The 25,189-nt window shown below is 35.4% G+C and overlaps 1 protein-coding gene across 5 annotated transcripts in view; it reads left to right on the top strand.

Annotated features, from left to right (window-relative positions):
* Nucleotides 1–18,103, top strand: part of SNTG2 (syntrophin gamma 2) — a 221,209-nt gene extending 203,106 nt beyond the window's left edge. For all 5 annotated transcript variants that reach the window (XM_086875954.1, XM_086875955.1, XM_086875957.1 and 2 more), the window contains 3 exons: nucleotides 2,861–2,953; nucleotides 6,999–7,109; nucleotides 15,186–18,103. In XM_086875954.1, coding sequence (XP_086732080.1) covers nucleotides 2,861–2,953; nucleotides 6,999–7,109; nucleotides 15,186–15,317 — 336 coding nt within the window. In that variant the 3' untranslated portion in view covers nucleotides 15,318–18,103. The remainder of the gene's footprint in view (nucleotides 1–2,860; nucleotides 2,954–6,998; nucleotides 7,110–15,185) is intronic.
* Nucleotides 18,104–25,189: the final 7,086 nt, after the last annotated feature.

The following is a 25,189-nucleotide window of genomic DNA, read 5'->3' as shown; positions in this document are numbered from 1 at the left end:
TGCATTCATTTTCCAGTTTGAGTGTTTACTCACCTCTTGTCTTGGGTACCCAGCACCTATAAACTGAGTTCAAAGCCCTTGTTTTTTTGTTAGCTGATCTGTTTACAAACACATTCTCTCCCCTGAGGGAAAGAGTCACAGTAATTCATAACCACAGAAACTGTTTTTGGAATTAATTGGCTTGTAATTGTTTATATTTGTAATGTCTTTTACTGTTAGACAGAACCCTACATAAGGCTTTCTTTTAGAGTGTTGAAGCAAACTGTCCCTTGTCCTTGCCTTTTTATAAAAACTGATGAAAAAGAGCTGCGACATCATCAAGTCAAACTAGACTGATCACCAGCTAGTTAACTAGACCATGGCACTAAGTGCTATGCCCACTTGTTTCTTGACCACCATAGTTCAAAGCAGAATTATTTCTGGGAAATCTCTGTCTGTGGGAAAGAGAGAGAGTGTATATGTGTAGTCATTGTAACCATTAAGCCCTCTCAGACTTAATAGTTAATCTGACCTTAAGGAGATTCCAGAGCCAGAGATTGACAAGAGTCATGCTTCTTATCAGCGACGGGTGGTCTGTCTGAGGAATTCTGTCATAAATGAGTCAGACACACTGTTCTTATGCTATTTGAGCAGTGATATTATCAACTTAATGATCTTTTCATGAGTTAAAAGAATATTTATTGACTCACTAATCTAGCTAATATGCAGTGCTTTTTTTTTTTGCAAAATTCACTTAAAGACAGCTGAGCCTAGACTTCTGATGTTAAGTTTCCATGTAAAAAATTGTTGTAGAGAGCCAAGGGTGTTCACAATTGCAAGTGTATGGGAAGCTTATTCCAAATGCAAAAATGGAAATGAATAAGACTCTGTCCAGGTGTTAATGAGTTGAGATGAGGCTCCTTACCATAGAGCTTTCTGAGAACCTGTTCAGAGCCGCTGAGGAGATGCCATGAGCAGGCTTTTAAACTTATATGGAAAAATACAAACTAATTTTGTTGTAAAGAAAACCCTGTGAGTCTATTTTGTAAGTACAAAACACATATCTATTTTTAATAACAGTGAAAATTAAGCATGTTATGTTTGTCTCTAGTATTTGTGAATAATTTCAAAACTGGTCCCATTATGTCCTAATATTGAATATTTTTAAAGTACTCCAAGCTCATTATTTGTGCATAGTTCATTTTAGTATTCACCATTTGTGGCTGAGCAATTAGATGCTTACCCATTAGGGTAATCTAATTTTATTCGTATTAAAAATTGCTTTGCTCAGTCAGATCTCAGCTAGTATGACCTTTTTAATTGGAAAATAATGGAGAATAAGTTATGACTGATGCTTAATGCCACCTTTTAATTACTGAATGAAATGTAAGGATATATAAATGTCATTCTAATTGAAAATCAATCACTGAAACCTTTTAAATGCCAAATAATATGGTCTTTGAACACCAATGAGCAAATTAATTTATTCAGAAATATTATACATCTCCATTATTGTGAAGATGATTATAATACTAATCTGCACTTATTAACTGATATTACTCCTAGCCCTTTCCAAATCCTTTTTAAAATGTCATAACTGTAACTCAAAAATGCTTATTTTATTGTAACTAACTATTTTTATTAATACTAGAGTGATGAAACCTTTACAATCATCCAAAAGTTTTAGACTATACTAAAAAAAAATTAAAAAAACAATTTAAATGACAGTTTGAATTTTAGGCAAGTTTTATTAATGTTTTCAGTCTCCACTAGAGCATTCTTGTGTGTAAAGGTTTAGGTCCTTTTTAATTAAAATAAACTATCCAGATGCAAAACTTTTGTGTAAGCAAATGTCTAAGCATGAGGCAACACTGAGTTTTATGATACATCAATGACAGTGAAGTAATGCTTCCTTGGAAGAAACAAAAAAAAATACAGATTTCATAGGTCACAAGGGTATAATCCTAAAAATAGCTGGTAAGGTGTGGCAAGGAAAGACTGGAGACATGATCTGATCTCTACTCATGCTGAAGGCAATGAGCTTTTTGCTATTAACTGTCAGTGGTGAACATTATTGGGCTGCTCCATATTACAGCAAATCTTGTTCATGTCTTCTCAGGAGTTGTTAGTGAGCCTTAAAAATGCCTGGAAAGAGTCAAATGACTTTTTACTGTAAAGCTTATTCATAACTTTAACCAGAACTACTGAGTTTCGTTAATAAAACAGACTTTTTTCCTTTCTAATCTGAAAGGTCACCATGGAATTGGTGTATAGATACAGTGGTGTCTAGCAAGTATCAGTGCTAACTAGACACATTGTTAGGTCTTACTATTAAATTAGATTAACTAACATTATCTTAGTGCCGTGCTGACGTATCACCAGACCCAAATTAAAAAGTGTTATAAATTAGAAAGATTCTCTATAAAGTTTAAATCAGATGGAGAGGTCAAGCAGACAGAATGCTTTTCTATAATTAGATTGCAATGACTGAACATTTAGGCATTGTTGCCTGCACATTTTCTGGAAGTGATATCAGAAGTCATTAATAGCCGAGGTCTAAGCAGTCTTCCAAAAGTTTAGAGTAGTCAGATTTGGTTTTCTTTGTTCTCTGTTGTGTTTTTCAGGGGCTGGTTTTCAAGAATATATTTTGTAGAAGAGTGGCTTGAAATGTGAAAGACCTGCAGTTAATGTCTAACTGACAGATGTGACACTGATTTACAGGCAGAAGTTTTTGACCATTTTCAAACACAGTAATATAAAGCAGTGCCAGTGCTGTCAGCTGAGTGTCTTCTCAGCCAAAAATACCTGCATAAAATATTATTTTAATTCTATAATTTATAAGTGATGGTTGTCCTCTCAAAAATCATACTTTTTTTTTCAGTCTAAAACATATATGTGCAGTTGGCAAGGGGATACCCTGTGTTTCACAGTCGACTTTGCTCTAGGATTTACCTGTTTTGACAGTAAAACAAAGGTAAGAGTAAAAGAAAAGGAAAACATATCTGTATTGTTTTACAGTTATTGAAGTTATCATCTATTGCATTTTATGTTTATGTCCAGCATTTATTCCTCCAATATACTGTACTATTTATTTATTTAAAATAAATACTGAAATTTAGTCGTTTTGAGACTTGAAAGGGGTAATTATAGCTGTGTAGCATGTAAAGATACATTTTTGAGAAATATATGAAAAAAGTAACTTCCTTTTCAAGTAATAAAAGCAAAGGAAGGTTATATTTAGCAGAGAACTTGGTTTGTTACAATGAAGCAACTTCAAGATTTGTAAAATATTATAAGTAATGAAAAAAATGAGATGTCACCTGATTATATGTGTTTTGAAGCTACAGATATAAAATAGGATTAATTATTCTTCCATCATAAGAAATTTAGGTCATCTCTAAAATAAACAGAATAAAGGCAAATGTTTTTCAGGGTCAGAAAGATTACACACACGTATCCTGCAAAACAGTGATTATATAGAAAGTGTCTACAAGGAATGGTTAATGATACATGCCAGCTTCCAAGCCCTGTCTATAATGTTACTATTTTCTGTATAATTTAGTGGTACTTTAATGTGTATTTTTCTATGTGGATTTTAGCATTTGTTTGGCGATAGAAATAAACATATATACAAAAAATATTTCTGAATTGATAGAACTGTGAAGTAGAAGGTCTGTCTTCTCAAATATTTTTTAAAAATAAAATCAGAAATTTCAGCAGAAATTCTGAGAAAAGAGGGAACACATTGCCTTTTGAAATACTGATACATTATTTAGTTTTTGCATGTTGGCATTTTTTGGGTTTGGAGACAAAATGCCCCAAAATTTCAAATCTATTGAAATCTTTGTGCAGAGAAATAATGACCAAAATTGCATGAAAATTTAGACTAATTAAGTTAAGTGTGCATCCCATGAAGCAGGAAAAAAAAATTCAGAAAATGCTTTTATATACTCTTCTCTCCCTCAGGTTCTACTGCTTTCTGGAATCTTCCTTCTTGAACTATTATACACATTTTGCATGTAACCACAGATTAACTGTAAGAAGTAATCTCCCTAGCCTATAGAAAGGATTTCTTTTAAATGTGAAGAAAGATTGCATATACTCCCACCTTTCAAACTGTAGCCTTACTTTATTAATAGGACTTTGTGTCACAGTACCTACCTTCAGTATTGATGAGGAGGAGGTATTGGATGAATCATTGTTGCTTAACTAAGAAGAAACACAGAATACCAACATATAGACTGATGCCATTGGTAAACAGTAAAAATTCTGGAGAGCTCAAGTACATTTATTCTTCATCTGTGTGAGAGATGGAGATGTTTTCTGCATCCTCAAGCCTGAATGAGGCAGTAATGGGTGACTTCTGCAGTTCATCTCCCCATAATTGTCACCTGAAGTTTACTGTGTTTTCCCATATGCATAGCTATTTCAGAATATTTCCTACCAGTGCGAGAAAGATTCTTAAAGTGGTCAAGCAATTAACAGTTCATTAGGGACATAGCAATTTTACTGAAGAATCTATTTTTTCATGGAGTTAATGAAAAAATGTAAGTCTTCTATTGATGCAAAGAATCCTCTTACATCCCAGCAAGTGTTCAAAGGGGATTATTAAAATGAAGGTCAGTCCTCTGTCTGCTCTATGACTCTAAATCTGGATCTCAAATTTTGGACATCCAGCTCATGTGCTCATTGAAAAACATTCTTTTTTACATTTTGAAAAACAATTTTAAAAGAGCCTTCTTATTACAAATCCTGAAATAAAGAGCACAAGAACTTTTCCTTTGGAGTGTGGGTAGTTTACCTGGCTTCCTCCTGAGTTGTGCAAATGAGAGGAAATACAATGAAAGGCTTGTGGGTCAAGATAAAGTCAGGGAGAGGTCACTCACCAGTGACCATCATGGGCAAAACAGACTAATTGGACAAATTAGTTTAATTTATTGTCAATCAAATCAGAGTATGATAATAAGAAAAAAAAACCAGATCTTAAAACACCTTCCCCCCACCCCTCTCTGTTTCACAATTTTCTTTATCTCCTCCTCTCCCCCAGCACAGCCAGGTTGGGAACAGGCACTGTAGCCAGCTCACCACATGTCTCTGCCCCACTTCCCAACTAAGGAGGAAAGCTCCTCACAATCTTCTCCTGCTCCAGCATGGAGTTCCTTCCCACTAGGGAAGAAAATGTCCTCCAGAATCCAGCATGAGTCCTTCCCATGAGCTGCAGCTCTTCATGAACTGCTCCAGCATGGGTCCTTCCCACTAGGTGCAGTCCTTCAGGAACAGCACCTCCTTTCTCTTCTTCACTGACCGTGATAACTGTAGGGTTTTCTCTCCTGTATTCGCACTCATCTCTTCAGCACAATAAATATATCTTTTAAGAACTTTCCTAGAACAGTTTCTTTCCCTGCATATTTCATTCCAGGCTCTTGATGGGCTTAATTAATTCAGCTTCTATCTTTTTTGGGCCCATCACTGAGATACTTCTGTAGCCTGCATCTGCTTTATATTTCATTGTAGAGATTCTTTTTATCTTGTCAGCTTGGTTGGTTCATCTCCCTCATCCTGTGCCTCCAGCCACTCCTCCAATATAAAGGAATCCCAAAGTGTGCATTCTCTTCCATCTTCCAGTGCTCTCTACTTCTTGTCTTTCCCACTCAGTGTCAACTGTTGATAGAGATGATGACTCCAGCAATGCTTATTATTACTAAATTGTTCCTAAGTTCTTGATTCATCTCCACCTTAGCAGTTATATTACACAGCGAACATTCATCTATCCTGTTTAGAGCCAAACTCATTAAGCTTTGAACACTTCTCAGGTGGTCTAATTAGGCCCTCTGGACCCAGTTAAAATCTGTTTGTGAATGTAAGGTTTAAGCACCATCACAGTGCTGTAGCATACTTCAGTTTTTCTTCATCTGTTATATCTCTCTAAGAAGTTGGTGACATTTATGTCTGCAGGGAACTAGGAGTTTTTAATTTATAGGACATTCCATTTTAAACTACAAGTAGGGTTCTGAAGACCACTGGTAGCACTTAAAAAAATACTGGTCTACTTAAAAAAATATCTTGAGAAGAGGCAGGTTGGAAAGTGGAACACAGCAAACTCTTTTTCTATGTGTACTTTTAAGATAACCTCCCAAGTATTTCAATTGTGTTTATTCAGCAATGTCCAGGGACTGAAGCACATTTCAACATGTGCAGAGAATTTTTATTAAGATTATAGGCATTAAAGGAAACACCAGCAGGAAGTCAGGGTGCAAGTTGTTACCTTGCGGGGTTTTTTCTAATTACACATATGATGAATAGAAAACACTCAGATAAATACAGAAAATTATCTTAATTTCAAAAATAATTTCCCAATTATTTTTTTTACAAAATATCTCCATAAATATTACAGCATATCTGTCAATCTAGAATTTTCCAACACTAGTAAGATGCCATACATAAAGCTGTGGGAGACCGAGAAGCTGAGAAGTCATTTATTTTACAAACCATTATATAATGTAGGACAAGTTTTTATGGTTTCAGAGACTATGTGCAATAATATTTTTGCGTTGCTAATGCTTTTTTTAGAATTTCAGACCACTTTTCACACATCATTAAATTCAGCTTTGCAATGTCTGTGTAAGTCACACTTACCTACGTTACGCAAATGAACCAGCTGAAATAGGAAAGATCAAGATATGGCATGGAGTTGTGTTCATACTGAAACTGATACAAATATCCTCATGGATCTTTATGGAATTAAGTTTTTGCCGTCTTTATGCTGTGTAGGCAATTGAAACATATATATATATCACAGAGAATTTTAAAATTGTTTTATTAGTGAATTTTAATATTGCAACTTTTGCTTTCACAAAGGGTACAGAAATGTCAATTTTAATTGCACTGCAAAGAACTTGTTCTCATGCACTGCATTACTGCTGTAGTGCTTTATTTTATTACACAAACATATATCATCATTCTACAGTTTTAGGTAAAAGCATGTAGCAGAGTCCTTAATCAAATTTCTTTTCCTTTAGAATGTGCTGTGGAGGTTTAAATTCTCTCAGCTCAAAGGCTCATCAGATGATGGGAAAACAAGAGTAAAGCTGCTTTTTCAAAATCTAGACACCAAACAAATTGAGACAAAGGTAAGCAACATCCTCTTTTTCAATGCAGTTAAACATGACATAAAATTACTGTCAAAGAATCAGAAATCCCATTCACTGGGACATACACATGTTGAACAGACAACAGCTTATCCTTTTTTGCCAATTCTATAGAAACTCCACAATACATGGAAGCAATGTAATACCCATAGATTTATTGCACTATTTCTACAAGCCTCCTATTGTTGTGTTATGATAGTATTTTTCTCCTTCAAAATGATAATTTCTCAGAAGTTATTCTGTCAACCTATAGTAGATACAGTGTCTAAAATCTGCATTTAAAAAAAAAAAAAGTAAAAGTAAAATTTGATCCCAAGATTTTATTGAATGAAAAATAAACAGTTTATTTGGTGCACTGGCTGGGAAACTCAAATTGGCAAATCTAAACCACTGCATTCAGTTATGTGGTTTTAAAAAGAATGAGGAGAACTTTCATGTGAAATGACATAGAAGAGGAAGATAAGAGTGTGGTTCAGCTGGGTTTTGGTTGACAAAAGCCAGTGAAAGAACAGAAAAAGTATCTGAAGACCTGTGAAAGTTTTCAAATACTCATACCTGGATTTGTACAGGATAAAGTCACTTCTAAAGTGATATTTTTCTATACTGACCATACACAAAATATCTGTGTTGCCTATTCTTCTGATGTTCAAAAAATTTTAAGGAAGAAGTCCATAACCTTCCTTATTTATCATAAAGTTACAGTACATGCAATATATCTTTCTTTATACATCTGTATTAGTAAATTATTCAGAATTTCATCAGCAAGCTTGACCTGAGTTACCTCTTGGCTCTACTGTAAAAGATACTATAATATCTGTTACAAAAGGTAAAATGTATAATAATTTGTCTACTAGCAGGACATTTCCACTTCATTTCTCACAGTAGTCCTTGGAGACAGAAAAGTACTAGTGTCTTCATTTTATATGTGATATCTGTTGCAGAGAGCTTACATAACTTGTTTCAGGTTAGACAGGAAGATTGTACTCATGCATAAACTACTTTGTGTATGTCTGTGCATTAAATCATCAGTCACTCTGTGTGATTAGCCAAGGGCTGAAATTCCTTTGTTTGTAAAATTCTATTACTGTAATAATGTATCATTCCTCTTTCTTTTGTGGTAAACAATCTGATCTTTTAAATTTTATTTAATCGTTACCTTTTGTGAAAATTAGATTGTTTTTAATTGGTTTTACCTGATTTTACTCTTTAGATAGAAAAATTGTAAATTTTAGCATTTTTATGAAAATTTTATTATCTCTAAAATTATTATAAGTGAGCCCTTATGATAATTTTGCAGTAAATTTTCTTCAGGAGACAGATTTGTTAAAACGTTAAAAATTATTCTTTTGCATGGCTCTAATGAAAACACCCTGTAATTGGCAAAATTGACAAGAATATTTGTGAGGTACCTTAAAAGTATCAGATGGAAGTTGATAAGGGATTGGTTCATACAGAATTCTTAATATCTATATATCCAAAAGTACATCTGAGATGTAAATGTTGGAAGATCCCAGGAAAAGCTCATTAAAGGCCAGAGGAAAATCTGATACTAAGTGCCTGAGGATTTATCAGCATTTCAGTGATTACACCTTTCACAATTGCCTCTGCAAAGTGCAATTTACCTACTAGGGTTTCACATTAAATGGGACTGGGACACAGCTGTGCAGCCTCTCAACTTCAGATAACTGGTATATATAATCAATTGTATGCCCACCATCTAAATGGTATGATTTCTTAGACTTGAGAGTTACAGGCTGGCTGAAAAATGCCCAGCCCATAGTTCAATCCAGTATTTGCCTCTGCTTGTTGCACTGGAAGAAATTTCATAGGGCCAGATGGTGCGATACAGTGAAATGCAGCCAATAGTGAGAAACAAGAATGTTATCAAATAATAGAAATTTCATTTTTCCTGCGTAAATGAGCCACTATGCACGAAAGAGAGCTTGATGCAAATGCCTAATGTTCCCTTGGTGGAAAACAGAGAATCAAGGTTGCAAAAGAAATTTCCAGACTATGTCTAATTTTATTATTATGAATTCTTGGGGGGGGTGTAAAAAAAAAAATCACAATTGGGAATTCTATTTTTGTTTCTTGTTTACTAGCTAGATGTGATGTTTCTTCTCCTATTTTGACTTCTAAATTTTAAGCCAAGGACATCTTCCTTTGCATTTTAATTTTAGGTGAACAATACATTCTTCCATTTAAAAAGTTTTCTGTTGAAAGGAGATAATAAGGAAAAGATTCCTGTCACTTATTTCTCCTTCAGGTTCTTCATATTCCCTACAACTTCCTATAGTTTCCCACTTCAGTACTTCCCTGAACCTATCCTGCCTTTAGTATTGAGAAATTACAAGTAATAATAGTAGGTATTTGTTGACCAAATTTTCCAGGTTGCTCTAAAAAAAGAAAAAAAATAAGATTAATACTTTCAAGTTTGTATTGATGCTTTATTCCCCTTTGCTAAACTGTAGGTATATATCTGGAAGATAAGACTATTTTCCCAAGCATATTTTAATTGAGCATTTCCCTTTTCTTTTCATCTTACTTAACCTCAAATATTTATTGAAGAAAGGTAAGAAACCATTCCCTTTTCATATTAGTCTCAAATATTTATTGAAGAAAGAAACCATTGTGATCAATAGAGTATTGTGAGCCATATTGAAGTTTGAAGTAGATGTTGCTGGTCTCATAAATTTCTTATCTATTACAAGAAGATAATTTAAGAGCCCTGCATGTTCTTCTCATCCATGATATGGCAACCAAGCCCTGCTATACTTGTTGAGATATTGAACCAAATTTAGAATTTTGATTTCCATTTTGACTTTTATGTTATCTGGAGCTAAAACCTGGGTATCTTTATTTGGTCTTTTAACCTGATAAAAAACCCAACCCAAACCAACTAACGAACAAACAAAAAAAAACCCCAGAAAATAAAACAAAAACAACAACAAAACCAAAAACAAACAAGCAAACAGACAAAAAACCCACAATAACTAAAAAGAAAATCAATCTGATTGGAAAACATATCTTGAATAATACAATGGTAATAGTTCTGCTCTGGTCAACAAATACACTGAGGCTTACCAATGTCTTCAAAGTCATGAAATGCACAGGGCACAATAACACTGTCAGCATCTCCATTATTTGCCTTTTATGTGATACAGGCTCATGTCTTGTTCTAATAGTGACTCAACAGCTCTCAGAAGTTCTCTATAAAATTGCATGCATGGTAATAATGCAACACGCCTGTCAAGCTGTTTATGATATGTAACAAATCCAACTCTCCTAGTGGGTGGATGAAATAAGAGCGTATATTTTTCTTCCTTGGCCCTGTACATACAGTGAAGGAGGTCAGTGCAGTGTACTCATTTTTTATAATTTCAGTACCAGCAGGAGGTTTTGCAGTCTTGTCCTCCCACTGCTATAATCCAACCTTTTGTGTTCTTCTCTCAGTGTCTTCCTTCTAGTGCTTTTGTTGTACTTAATCTGCTTATTATGGTACATAGAGTAAACTGAAATAGCTTCGATTATTGAAATATTAGACATGCACAGATTCTCCTTAAAAACTGACAGTCTCAATTAAAGAAAAAAGCAAACTCATATAATGAAATCAAGTATAAGGATGCTTTTCGAGATGAAAAACGGGGGATGGGACCACCGTGCTATTTAAGATGATTTATTGCTTAAGTAAGCCAGATAAGGTATCAGTCTCGAAGGCATGAGATTTGGAGAGAAGCAACAAGTCAGCCATAGCTTAAAGGTAGTCACGGGTTTCTTCTTCACACAACAATATATAACATTTTGGTCCAATAGACAGTTAACACAAAATTTGTTTCTGCTTAATAACCTATCACCTTTGCCTAATTTGGCCTAAGTTTTGTCTTTCAGCCAATAAACTGATAGGTCACGTACCCACACACACCTTTATTATAGCTTTTAGATCCTTAGCCTACCCTATAAGTCATATTATTACAGCTTAAACTTCTTACTGTTTTATCTAATATAATTTCTTACTTACTCATGGCATATTCTTACTTACAATTATAGGAGCATAAGTTTGGTTTTTTTTCTACTTAACGTTTGTGTACCTTTAGCATTACATTAACCCAAACTCTTTCCAAGGCTGCAGATTGAACCCTTCAGCTTCTGTGGAAGTTTCTATTTTTCTATTTCCCACAAGTGCTGTTAGATGATATAGCACAAATAAAATTATCAGTTACTCATCTGCCTGACTGAGCACAGAGAGAAATGCTACTTTAAAAAAAGTAATCTATCAGAGCAATGTATTTGTTTGAAAGAAGTGTCATGGTGTTGTTTTCTAGGAAGAATTCATACTACGTTCCAAAGCTAAAAAGGCTAAATTTCCACCTATAAAACTGTATTCAAGATAGCAAAGAGACATATTGTGCCCCAGTCTTCAGACTGTAACATCTACATTTTCCCAAGTCAGAAAGGCATCTTTATCTTTTACTAAATCCAAATTCTCAAACTAACCACCAGTCAAGGTCTTCCCCTTCCCCTATTGTAATTTACATGCAAGCAAATCCCCACCCCAGTTTATCCTTAGATATGTGTGACTATTCCTCATTATCTACAGCTGTCTAGCTGGCTGCAGGATTGCAAAGACAGTCAGCACAGGCATCAAACATCCCTCAGACACAAAGCTCCACAGTCTTACCCCATTAGTGGACTTCTGGATCATATACTCCTATGACAAGCTGAATTTCTGGAAGTTCTGGTGCATGAGGCCTCAGATGAGCCCCACCTTTCTGATGCCACCATAGGAGGCCACATCTAACTGGGGCCTGCAAGACAACATCTCCAGAGCTCTGCTCCTGTTTTATGATCCCAGATGATTGCTCTCACTGCACAAAGCTAACATTAAATAGTGAAGATGTGAGAGACAAGAGGAGTGGATCAGCTGGTAAACTGCATGAGGAGTGCTTATATGCAACACATTTTGCTTTCCAGCTCTGTAATAACTTTCAAAATTGGCAACATGCTTGAAAATAATCCAAAAATGGAATACTTGCAGTATTACCTGTAGAAAATAGTGTTGTTGTTACATAAAATACAGGTTTAGTGTTACTGCTAGTCTTCCTATGTATTGCTATGTAGATTGTATCTTACAGAAACAAGAGCATGTTAGTATTCAAAAGGTTATTCACAACAGATTAGATGACTTCTCTCAGATACTGAGGAGGGGCTACTGCAGTTTGATGCTCTGAACTGTGATGGAAACACAGGACTCTGCAGTTGGGACATTGGGAAAGACTGACTCACAGTGATAAGATGTTCCTGTCTTTGCCCTTTTCTACACCCAGAGCTCTCCAAATAATATTGTTAGAACAGTCTGAAATCCTGTCTGCAGTATGTGTTAGGTTACCTCTGTTTGCTTGTATCCATAAACATTTATAGATTGGAAGTGCATAAAGCTGGAGTTGAGAAATGGGAATTCTATGAAAGGCTCCACTCTCTCTGTTTGTTTGCCTGTGTTTGGTCAGTGTGTCAAATGTCAGAACCTAAGGTGAAATTGCTGGGTGATTTCAGTTGATTTTGGAGCAAATCTAAGATTAATGGAAATGGTCATATTTTTTAATTTATTGGTTTTGAAGATGGAATTTCAGTAGATGTAAAACATTTGATTGAGCCAAAACTTATGTATTGAGGCCTGTATTAGTTCATATTTCATTAATAATCATGACTATGTACCCAATTTTAGTTTTATACAACTTAGATAAAGAGATTTAAATAGTGGCATTGCAGGGATTTTTCCTGGAAATGTGTATATAAATTTATATTAATATTTAAAGTCAACATCTGCTATCAATAAAATGTATTTTAAGAAACTTCCATATTTTCTCCTCAAATGTCAATTAAATGTCATTTAAAATGGAAACAACAGGAGCATTTTGCTCCCAAAATTTATGACAAAGATGACATGGGGTTAAATATACTCACACTTTATTCTGCTCTGCTATGGCTTCTCCATCAGTTTCAGTCCCTTCAGGTGTGTTACCTGCTCTGCTATGGAGCACCTCTTGCTTCACTGGCCTTGCTTAACTTTTTGGGGAACTTTCTGCCCTTTCTTACATACATTTACCCGGATGTACCCCTGCCTCACTGTGGGGCTCAGCTGTGCCTGGTGGTGCATTAGTTGAACCTGTCTAGAACCTTCTGTATGTGACACAGACTCTCCTTGAAGAGGCTGTGCCTGCAGATCCCTCTACTCCCAAAAATTTTCCAGTTGTGCCCCAAATAGGCTCACAAAATCATGCCCCAAAAATATTAATGAATAATTAATTAGTAGTAAGGGCCACTTGTGCCTAGTAAATAGGGTTTATATCCTATATAAATAATATAAATATAACATAACATAACAATATCCTGGCCTTGGATAACAAAATTATGTGATAGTTAACTATTCTGGAACAGTAAGTTTGAATTCCAAATATTCTCTTTGGGCCAGTTTTGTTTAGAACACACTACAGAGTTCTGTTACAGAAAAAGCAGAAGTCCAGTGCTTTATTTTTTTGCTTAAAAACAAGCATAGGGAGTATGCCTCAACAAACAACTAGTTAGCCATCAGATTGGTAAAAATAGTCTTCTGCTCAGACCAAAAACTCTCTTGGGTGTCCCCACAATATATTTACCAGCTGCAGACTTCACACATAGTGGTGTAACTTAAATTGAACATGTTTTTTTCATTATATTTGTTTTTATTATATTATATTTACATGTCATTGTATCAGACTATCTATTACTGTCTGGGTTCATAGGGAAAAAGAAAGTTAACTTGTGTGCACAAGATTAAATATGATGTAAAAAGCAAACAAATCTGAGAACTGTTTGGGAATAATTCTGCCTTTCTTTGTGAATCAATGTGTATGAATTTCATACCCAGCCATGTTTGTTTCTCAGGTGTGATGTGTGCTGTGACTTCACCTTATCTTTCACCCTGCCTCTGGCTTCACATCTCTCCTTCAGAGGCTGACAAAAGATGTGATCTCCTCCCCCTACCTACTTGATACCACATCATCCTCAAACAGCCTTAATTTGTCAAATACTTTAATAATGTTCAACAGTGCCGAGTACCAAGTCCTGCCCTTGGGTCACAGCAGCTCCTTGAAGTGCTACAGGCTGGGTCAGAGGGGCTGGAAAGCTGCCTGGAGAGGGAAAAGATCTGAGGATGCTGGTTAACCACAGCTGAAGAATCAGTGTGCCCAGGTGGCCAAGAAGGCCAGTGGCGTCCTGGCCTGAGTCAGCGATAGTGTGGCCAGCAGGAGCAGGACAGGGATTGTCCCCCTGTACTCAGCACTCATGAGGCCACACCATGAGTGCTGTGTCCAGTTCTGGGCCACTCACTTCAAGAAAGGCAACAGAGCTGGTTAAGGATCACACAGGCATGTCATTTGAGGAGTGGCTGGAGGAGCTGAGAATTTTTAGCCTGGAGAAAAGGGGTCTCAGGGAAGATCTTGCCACTCTCTACAATTGCCTGAAACAAGTTACAAGTGATAGGACAAAAGGAAATGGCCTTAGCTTGTGCCAGGGGAAGTTTAGATTGGGTATTAAGAAAAATTTCTTCACCAAAAGGGTTGTCAAGCACTGGAATAGACTATGTAGGGAAGTGGTTGAATCACAGCATCCCAGGAGATAAGTGTAGATAAGGCATGGTTTACTGGTAGGCTTGGCAGTGCTGGGTTAATTGTTGGACTCAACGATCTTCAAGATCTTTTCCAACCTGAATTTTTCTATGTTACAATATTTGAATGTTCTTTCAAGTTGACTGATTTCATTGTCCAAGCTGAGTACAATGTAAACAATAGAGTAGCAAAGAGTGAAAACTAAATTGACATGTGGCACTGCCTGTTAACAAGGTATTATGGATATACAGCTTTTATTCTTAACTATTTTAATATTGCAGTTTCCTATAAAAACTCAATTCTCATGTAAAGGCCATTATTTTTTTCTAAGTAGCCTGGTCTGTGTTCATGTAAAATGTTCATAAACCTGAATTGAATTCAAATTTTCTTTTTTTTTTTCTCTTACTTCTTTCAGGAACTTGAATTTCAGGATCTGACGGCAGTTTTACACTGTATTCACTCCTTTATAGCAGCAAAAGTGGCATCTGTGGATCCAGTATTCATAGACAGTCAGAGTATTGCAAGAAAATATATGTACAGTAACTGATACTAGATTATATGTTGTGACTATGGAAAATAAATTATTTTCTTAACAAAAGTAGTTATTTCATTCACAATATTGCAACTTTGTGATTTTATAAGAAGCTTATAATTGTGTTATCTGTAATGTTAAGAGTTTTCACAATGATAATTATTTTGAATCTATGAGTTAAAAAATGCTAAGTCAAACAGTTTGTTATATTCAGTATTAATCTAAAATTCTAAGTGAATATTCATTCAGTAATATTTGTAGAATCATTTTGATTTCTGCTCTCATGATGATACATTCTCCCCTTTATTAGATAGTAATGTGGAGTAACATTTGAAAAGTGTATGTCCAAAATTTGGCCTCTAAATCTCTTTTGAAAAATACTGGGCATACAATCACGACAGTCTTCACTGTAGAAAAGAAGTAATTATGGAAGACAGCTGCTGTACAAATTGAACTTCCATCTTCCTTTTATATGTTTGAAAAATTGTAGTTCCATGGTTGGGTTCTCTCAAGGCCTGAGATTTTAGCTCTTGCAAAACACTGAATACTAAATAATTTCAGATCCAGGAACAAAGTTAAGCACACACTTGGCTCTAAGAATACTCAGTAGCCCCAGTGTATGTCCAAGGTAATGTTAAGTATGTATTCAAGTATCATGGTAGATCAACTGTGAAGAGCTTTAGACTCAGCTAAGAAGCCTGACTACAGACACTTAGTTTTAAGAAACTTGCCATAGGGTTTTCTTATCTTTTAATAAAACTTCCATGATCCATTTATTTATTCATTCACAGATTGACTTGATACCTATCCTGTATGCTTGGGAACAGCTTTTATTTGGAGTAAAATGCTTCCAAGATAAGATGAACATAAAATACAAGTATTTTTCTGAGACATCTGTGTTTCTTTTTCCTGTAGTTGTAACCTTTACTTATAGTCAAGCAAAGTGGATTTTATCCTTGCTGAGGAAACAACATTGTTTTACTTTTGACATATACTTAACCTCCCTTCTGAAATCATGATCTTAAATGCATAGATAATTCTTTCTGCTATTGAAAAAATTATTAAAAAATAAGTCATTTTATTCTTAGGACATATTCCCTGTAAGTCATACCAAATAGTGCAGGTTTTTGTAATAGAACTTTTAGTTTTTCTCACTTGTATTTTTGAGGCAGCATCAAGAAAATAATCAAAATCAAACAAGTAGAATATTTTAAGTATGGATAAGGATTGAATTCATTAAAGTCCTCCCCAAATTTTAGGAGTCTTGTAAGATGTCCTGCTAAAGTTGTAGCCTGAAGTTACTGTATCCCAGTGAAAAGAGGTTGGTACCTTTGAAAGGTCTCAAGAGAGGAGTGTTTTTTACATAAACATAGTGCTTAAGTTTTGTCAGCTAAATTCTCTCCTTCAGGTCTTCAGCTGTCTTGGCAGACTGAGGGGCACTTGCTGCCAACAGATGCTTCTCTGTCCACCTAAAGCTTGGGCACAAAGAAAGTCTAATGCAGGTGATTTATTCCCACCAGGAGGATTACTTGTTTCTAAGTGTTATCCATCGAGAAATAAATTTGAGCAGTGCAGACTCATTTTCTAATTCCAGTTGTTTAAGGTTTCAGTATTGTTTGCAATGAGGAATAGTAGGAGTGCTAGCTTCTGGTAAAACAGTATTTAGTAAATGCGATAAATATTTTTTATTCTTTTTAATAAATCATTATAGCCATTATTGTATTGTTAACATACATTTTTATAATGCAATTTTATAATCATTTTATTTCAAGAAAAAAATTTAAAACCTTTTCTTCTTTGAACATGCATTTATTGAAAATGTTTCATTTAATTCTCAGCCTTTTTTATTTTCAGCTCATTGTATTTACTGAGGTTTTAACATTTACAAATTACAGCATTAACATTACAATATCTTTTTTATAACCAATTCTCAATTCAGTTTATTAGCATGAATAATTAAAAACATCACAGTTTCTGCAGAATGAAGAATTAATTCAGTTTTGATTTTCTAATATTTTCTTAAAAAGTTCAATACTAACATGGTAGTTACAGTAGAAAACTCTACCAGCTAGTACTGAACTGGTACTACAGTCAGACATCTTGACTTAATGTTTTAAGAACTGCTTGATTACAAACTAACATATCTCCCCAAATACTGTAAAAAAACCTTAAAACAAATTAGGCCAAATTTATTAAGTAATCTTTCATTTCTACCAAAAAATAAAGTTTTGCAATTCAAAAAGAGCATTTTTCCAAAACTGATTTTTTTTCCAAAGCAGCTGGATATTTCACTTTTTCATTAGCACTTTCAAATCTCTTATATGAAGTTGCTTATACTGATTTTAATTAATTTTGTTATTTGCTTAATGGAATTTCTAAATTATTTTAGTCTTTTGCTAAGCTGCTTCTTTTGCAAGACAGTAGATTTATTCTGTATGTCCAAATCAATCTCAAGGAATATTAGAGAAAATATTTTATGAATTCACTCTCTGAAATTTAGCATTGTATTTTCAAAATAATTCTCCAAACATATTTTTTAATGAGGAACTTGAAGATCCCTATTAGCTCACTTGGACTAAAGGCCAGTTTTTTTGAGGAAGTTGCCAGAGCCTGGAAAAAACTAATGGATTGCCAGTTACTCAGCTGTTATATAGGCTTTGTAGGACTTCCACAGCACCTTGCATTTCTTAGTCATATAACTTGTATTTGAAAATATTACACTCCTAATTTGTTCGGTTGCTTATGTTTCTTTGTCAGATTTTTAATCATCAGTAAAGCATATTAGTTAGTCATTGCCCTCAGAATGTGGATCGTACATCATGCATGTGTTTTATTCTGTCAAAGTTTTGATTATTTGCACCACATTTCAGCTCACTAAACACCTCAAAATAGAAAAATAGTAGGATTCACAAATAGATCTGCTGGTACATACCTTCCCAAGTCACCCCTCAGGAATCGCAGGCTGAGGCAGAGGACACCTGCTTTAGGCTTTTCAAATGTCAAATATTTAGTTTCTAATGAGGTCATAAAACAAATTTTATTATTCTTTGTTAATAGTTGTGATATATTAAGCTTTAGTCTTACTACCTCATTACGTATTTGTTCATAGTTCTCCTTTATTTTTTCCCTAGGGAGGCAAGTGTCCCAGAATTGAATAAGGAATAGGAAAAGACAAGCATTTGCTAAAGCAGTACCATAAACAGCAGGCTAGGGAAGGAAGCATGAAAACAGAGTTAAAAAAGTGGACCCCATCACAAAATCAAGATAGCCGCTTGTGATTAGAAATGAGTAAAAAGAGGACAGTCTCCGTGTGTCCAAATTATCTTTATGCCTTTATTTAAATTCAATACTTGGTTAAAAGGCTAAAAGTAATCCCATCTACAAACATGATTTTGAGCAAATGGGTAGTACTGTTGATTGAAATTAGAACAAGTCTCATCAGTGACTTAAAAATTAAGGAGTGGTACAGCCTGGACTTAGGCACTGGACTTGAATCATACTGATGATTTGTTAATATAATTTCAGACAGTTTTTGCCCTAACATGAGTAAAATCTGCAGAAAAAAATCTTATTCACAATCAAACTGAAGTCATCTGAGCTCTGTTCTCAGTTCATGGCCTGGTTGTGCTACCCTGTTGAAAACACCAGAGCATTTAATAGAGGGAACATGGCTAGCTGTGCCAGATGGCCTCAGGGGAAAAAACAAGCCCTGACAATTTTAGTTATAAATTTAGATGTTACCAGAGCATTTCAGTGACTTAATCTGACTTAAAATACTTTCTTTTATTTTTGCCTGTAATCATAAAGCCTGGGAGGCTGAAGCTGTGCTGATCCAAAGCTCAAGTTGTGGAAATCTGACTGAATTCTTCTAAGGTTAGGATCTTAGGAAAAATATTTCAAAATTATTCTCAGTCTTGAGCCAGTCAGCCTGAAGCTTAAAAAATAATTTTCTGGGGGAGGAACACTAAGCTCTGCAACCATTTTGCAACCATTAATCCAAACTCCTATGTTATATCTGAACTACATTAATTCATAAGTAACTTCAGACAAGGCATGCCTTTTCCACAAAACCTTTAATGTGTAGTCTGATCCTTGTAGTGGCCTAAGCAGAATTTAAAACTGCCTGAATTTCTGTTTAAGTACATCTCCATAAATGGCTTCTATCAAAATACTCTCAGTATTTTATAACACTTTTTTGCCCACCTGAGTATCTCCTCTCACAGTGCTCAAAGTGAGGTGTATATAAAGGTAATGCAATTTTTCTGCTTTTTGTTTATTCTGTGGTTGATTTCCTTTTTAATATAGTTTGCCTGCGTCCTCCAGTAAGCTTTTTCAGAGCAAAGAAGGTGAATGTCAGGAATGAAGTATTTTTCTCCATGCTCTCATGAGTGGCAAAGTGGGGATTTCTGTCCATCTTTCCTGTGCATGAGCAATGGGACAAGGCACTTCAAAAATGGAAGCAGGGGAGGAATGGACAGACAGACAGACCATGAAATCTTAAAAAACGCCTTCACTTAGGTATGCAAGCTAAAAATACCTCTTGGAACTCATTTGACTCATTTTTGGAACTTCATCAGGAAATTAGTATTTTAGTGTAGTTCTCTGAGTTTCTATCCATTCAGTTATGGATGCTGAAGAGTTAAAGACTGCAAAGAAAAGATGTAAAATGTATCATGTAATCATCTTGGGGTTTTTTTAACCTATGCTTCAAAAATGTTTAGATACTTTTGTGTTGAAGTATGTAAAGAAGCAATTATCTTATGTGAACTAAAGATCTTGTAACTTTATTAACTGCAAAACACATTTGTGTAGCATGCAAGATGAAATCAAATATGCATTCTAATATGGCTCAACCACAAAAAATTCTTAAGTAAAATATTTTTATGAAATTTGAAGTTATCAAGCTCCATGGACATGAGCCAAAATCTACTGCTGTTTTAAGTCCCAGTAAATTATGCAGGACTTTGCCTGAAAGAAAGATACATGATTTTAAATAATAAATAGAGGAACAAAAATGCTTTTCTTTCCTAATATTCCCTCCGTGCACAGCTGCCTACATGTTCACTTAAAGGATTCATTCCTATTGAAAAAAACAGCTGACTGGGAATCAAAATCAGAACTATTTGGGATGAAAGCCCAAAAGTAATCTTTTTTTTGGAACAGCTGTCATGATGCCCTGTACGAGTTGCACTTACGCAGGTATTCCGACCATTTAAAAATGGATCACAGACTTTTTTTCAGTGCAAGGACATGATCTATTGTGCAGCTATACACATCAGGAGGTGTGAGTGGCAGAAATATCTCAGTTGAATAGATATCTAAGATTGCATGACAACCAAGCAAGGAAAGGAAGTTAAATGTAAGAACTTTATTTGTCTTTCCTCCTTACCAACTATTCTTGGAACATTATTTCTGTTACATTTTTAGACTAACTTACTGGTTTTTTATAAGTCTCTAAATTCCCAACTATAATGGAAATGTCATACTCAATGCTTATTAATGAATTAATGTAGCAATTAGGTATCCAGTCTGTGTTAATCATCTGGTCTCAACTGATAACCAGTAAATCCAGAAGAGTGCTTTATTCCTTCCTGCAATAGATGTCGAAAACCAGTGGACTGAATAATGTTCTGAGAAGGCATCTTTCTCCATCAACAAGCTGTACTACTGCACAGATTTTTGACAGTTCAATTTTCTATTGATAGGTTTAATATCAGATTTATGTCCCAATGCAATAAAAAGTAGCAATAATTAGCAGTGTTTCAGGATTGTGAGAATAAAACAAAACAATCCTGAAGTGAATGAAATTTAAATCAGAAGTTTGTCATCCCATGTAACTGGCAGAGGGGAGGGAAGAAAAGGTCTTAGCCTGTTTTTCCAGCTAGGAGTTACTACCTGGGGCTTAGTAGAAGATATTTCTAAAATAAGACAGTAGAAATTGTATTATTTCATAGATGAGTTCTATGTCTCAGGGGATGCACTGACTCTTGGAACACAGAGCTACTCATAGAAAAATATTAGAGACATTCTACTGTGTTTTTAAGCTCTTTGTTCAATTAACATTCAGAACTGAGCTAAATTACTACTCTACAACATTCATAAGCAGAGTACATAATCAGCTCACTGTTTTCTTTTTGCACAGAAGATGGACAAGTATTCCCCGGTGGAGTGAATATGAATACTAAACTGGTTTTAGGGATAAAGCTTTCCCTGTGTTTTAAAGTCCTTTACTGAACCAGTAGGTTTTATTCCTGGATAGAACTGGAAAAATTGCTTTTTGAATTTTTCACACTAAGACTTGGAGAAGTACTGTGATTTGCATCAGTCTTGTACGTTATTTCTGTTTTCAATACAATGAAGAATCTTTGGAGTAAAGGCAGGAGTTTTCCTCATTTGACTATAACTAAAAGCACAGTGGCTTCCACAAAAGCCCCAGCAGTTACTAGCACATATCACATCATGGTGCTTGAGACATATTGATGCTTTCACAGAACTCAAAATGGGAAATGTGTGAAGCCAGAGAGAAGCAGGAAACAGCAACTTCCAAATGACTGCGAAGTTGAATGTCACAGACATTTCTGGGCTTCAGTTCTTCATTCCAGTCAGTGATTTTTATCAGCATTTGTAGTATTATTAGAGACCTATTTTTCCCCATCACTGGGATATTCATAGCAGGATGAAAGGAAAAGTAATCAGATTCATAACCAAACATATTTAATTTGCCCTTTTCCTTCCTTTGGACCAAGGGACTGTGGAATTTCAGTTAACTCACTCCATACGGTAGGTAAAAATGCTCTTATGATAACATCAGATTCTGGGTTCCTAGTCACTTTACAAAGAGCTCATTTCTTCCCAGACCTTCAAATTCCCTTTATTTGCTTCTTGAGTTCTTTTGCACTTCAGAGTTTTACTAGTATCTCAAAATACTCTTAAAACTCTTTTGTTTCATTATAGTATTTGTCACCCTAATTCTAGTAAGCCAAGTGCTTCTAATGCCTTTTGTTGACACATTAACCATTTCCATTCCCTCAACATTATTTAATTTCCTTTTAATTTCTTAATAAGTTTCTCACTCAGCATTTTATATCCTGTAGAGAAATATCTTCAATTGCAATCAGGAAATTATCCCTAAAAAGATAGTTTCTGAATGCTCATATGAAAATTATGTAAACAAGGTTTCTCTGCTTTAGTCATGATGATCTTTCACTGATTTTCTTCTTGGAAAAACTTGTACCATATTTCAGTTTTGTCTGGTTTATCATAGTATGCACAGCAGTGCAGTAGGTCTTTGCCATGCTGTTATACAGCCTTCAACAATATATGCCTTTCAGCAGTAGTAAATACATTTATAAGGCGTGCTTTCATGATTTTACTTAATCTGTCTTAAAGATACATAGGCGTCCTGGAGGTTTTTTTGCTTAATTTAAATTGCATGGCCAGTCTCCAAGTGGTTCTTTTCACTCAGATTTGCTTAGTCCTCATCCTTCAAAGAGAACATTCTCCTAGTTTAACATGACTGATACATTTTTTTTTGTAAAATACAAAACAGTCAGGCAGGTAAGGTATAGGTATTATTTATTTAATTATTTTCAGTGTGTACAGTGTATTCTCTACCATCCAAAGCTGCACTACTTTTCCAATAGACTGAAAATGCCTCCATGGTAAATTGTGTCTAAGAGTGAGTCCAAACATTTTTGCCCAATGTTTGCTAATCAATTTCTTCATTTTTATTGGTAGGTTTTAATCTGCAATAAAAACTACCCTTAGGTTTATCATACCACTTCCATTTTATCAAGGTCATTTTTCTGAGAGATTATATTTTCTGTTCATTTGTCACAGCTCTTCAAAAAAAATCAATCAAATTTTTTTCTTTTAGAGTTACATTCTCAGCTCTTGTTCTGAAAGAATTCAACTGCCTGAAAAAAAATCTCTGTAGTTGTTCTCCAACAACTTGCTTCATTGAAGTTAATTTTTCTCTTCATTTTCTTTTTACAAAAAATGAGAAGAAAGTTATATTTGGAAATTCTAGTTGCATGCTCCATCCTATTTTTCTCACATTCCTTTTTAATTCTGACATTCAAAACACACCCAGAATTATGTCTGTGTGGCAGGAAAACATGCCATCCAAATTCAAAAATTCAGAATTCAAACTCTGTGAAATAACCTCACAAGTATATACATGGGCAGGTTACTGTACATTATTGTTTGACACCGGAATTTGGAAATTGCCAGAATTGTGTGCAGCTCTACTTTAATTATCTGAACTGCAAATAAAATTGCAACCAAGGAAATGGGTGTTCCCTTAAATATCTATAGCATAAAGAAGAGAGGACATTTTTGTATCAGGCATGTGGTTTTTTTTATATTAAAATGTTTTGCAAACAATGTGGACATAATAACTACCAATTTGTGTCTGGCTGTTTATATCACCTAGAAAAGCCAGGGACCAGTAAAAAACACATAGGGAGGAATTTTCCAGAAAAATTCAACTCTTCAGAAAACTTCTTGTGTAGACAGACTTCTTGTGTCTGTCATTTTAAAGCATTATATACCAGGCTTTAAAAGCTGAACTCTAGCACCTGACAGTATAATCCAGCAGCATTCACTGTGTGCTACTTGCAATCTGCAACCTGTAGGATTTTCCATCGGAAAACATCCTCCATCTAACAGAGCAACAGGCAGATGTATTTTAAATACTCACAAAAAGGATATAGAGTTTTTAACCCAGGTAAGGTAGAGTTATAGAGTCATTAAAGTTGGAAGAGATCCCCAAGATCACCAAGTCCAACTGCCTACCCAGTTACTACTGTAACCACTAAACCATAACACCCAGCTCCAGGTCTGGATGACTCTTATAAACACCTCCAGGGATGGTGACTCCAACACCTCCCTGGGCAAGCTATTCCAGTGTCTCCCCACCCTAACAGTGACATTTTTTTCCTAATATCTAATCTGAATCTCACCTGTCTCAGCCAAAAGTCATTTCCTCTTGTCTTCTCACTGCAGCCACAGCAGAAGAGACCAACCCTCACCTCACTGCAGCCTCTTCAGGAACTTGTAGAGAGTGATGAGGTCCCCCCTGGGCCTCCTCTTCTTGAGATTAAACAAACCCAGCTGCCTGAGCTGTTCCTCACAGGACATGTTCTCTAGCCCTTCCACAAACCTTGTTGCCCTTCTCTGGACACACTCCAGTACCTCAACACCCCTTTTGAAGTGAGTTGGAGTGAGCCCATTGGTGGAGTCTGTCTAGGTCTCTCTGTAGAACCTTCCTGTCCTACTCAATCAAACCAATGCTCCCTCCCACCCAGCTTGGTATGATATACAAGTTTACTGAGGGTGCACTCAAGGCCAATGTTCAGATCTTAAATAAAGATGTTAAACAGGACCAGCCCCAATACTGAGCCCTGGGGAACACTGCTAGAGACAGCTGCCAGCCAGAGTTATCTCCATTCACCACAGCTCTCTGGACCCAGCCAGCCAGCCAGTTTTTGCTCTTTGAAGAGCGTACCCATCCAAGCTGCCAACAGACAGTTGTTGTAAGAGGATGCTGTGGGAGATGCTGTCAAACACTTCACTGAAGTCTAGGTAGACTACATCCATAGCCTATCCCTCATCAATTAAGCAGGTCATTTTGTCATAGGAGGACATCAGGTTGGTCAAGCAAGACCTTCCTTAGGTGGAATAAAACTGCAGTTCCTCTGTGAACTCTAGTTTGTGAGAACAGTGAGAATGCAAACTGTTAAATGTCCTTGGGAGTTCCTTCCCAGGAAACTCAAGAAATAGATTCCCATAATCAACTTCCACCTTGCTAAGGAGATCTTGCAGTGGGAAATAAATACAGCTGTTCTAGTACTATGTGCAAGTGATTATTTAGAACACCCTACATG

This window comes from Cyanistes caeruleus, chromosome 2, assembly GCF_971803275.1.
Source record: "Cyanistes caeruleus chromosome 2, bCyaCae1.hap1.1, whole genome shotgun sequence".
NCBI classification, from domain to species: Eukaryota; Metazoa; Chordata; class Aves; order Passeriformes; family Paridae; genus Cyanistes; species Cyanistes caeruleus.
Note: the sequence above shows the minus strand (reverse complement) of the source record. Positions and strands in the feature narration are given on the sequence as shown.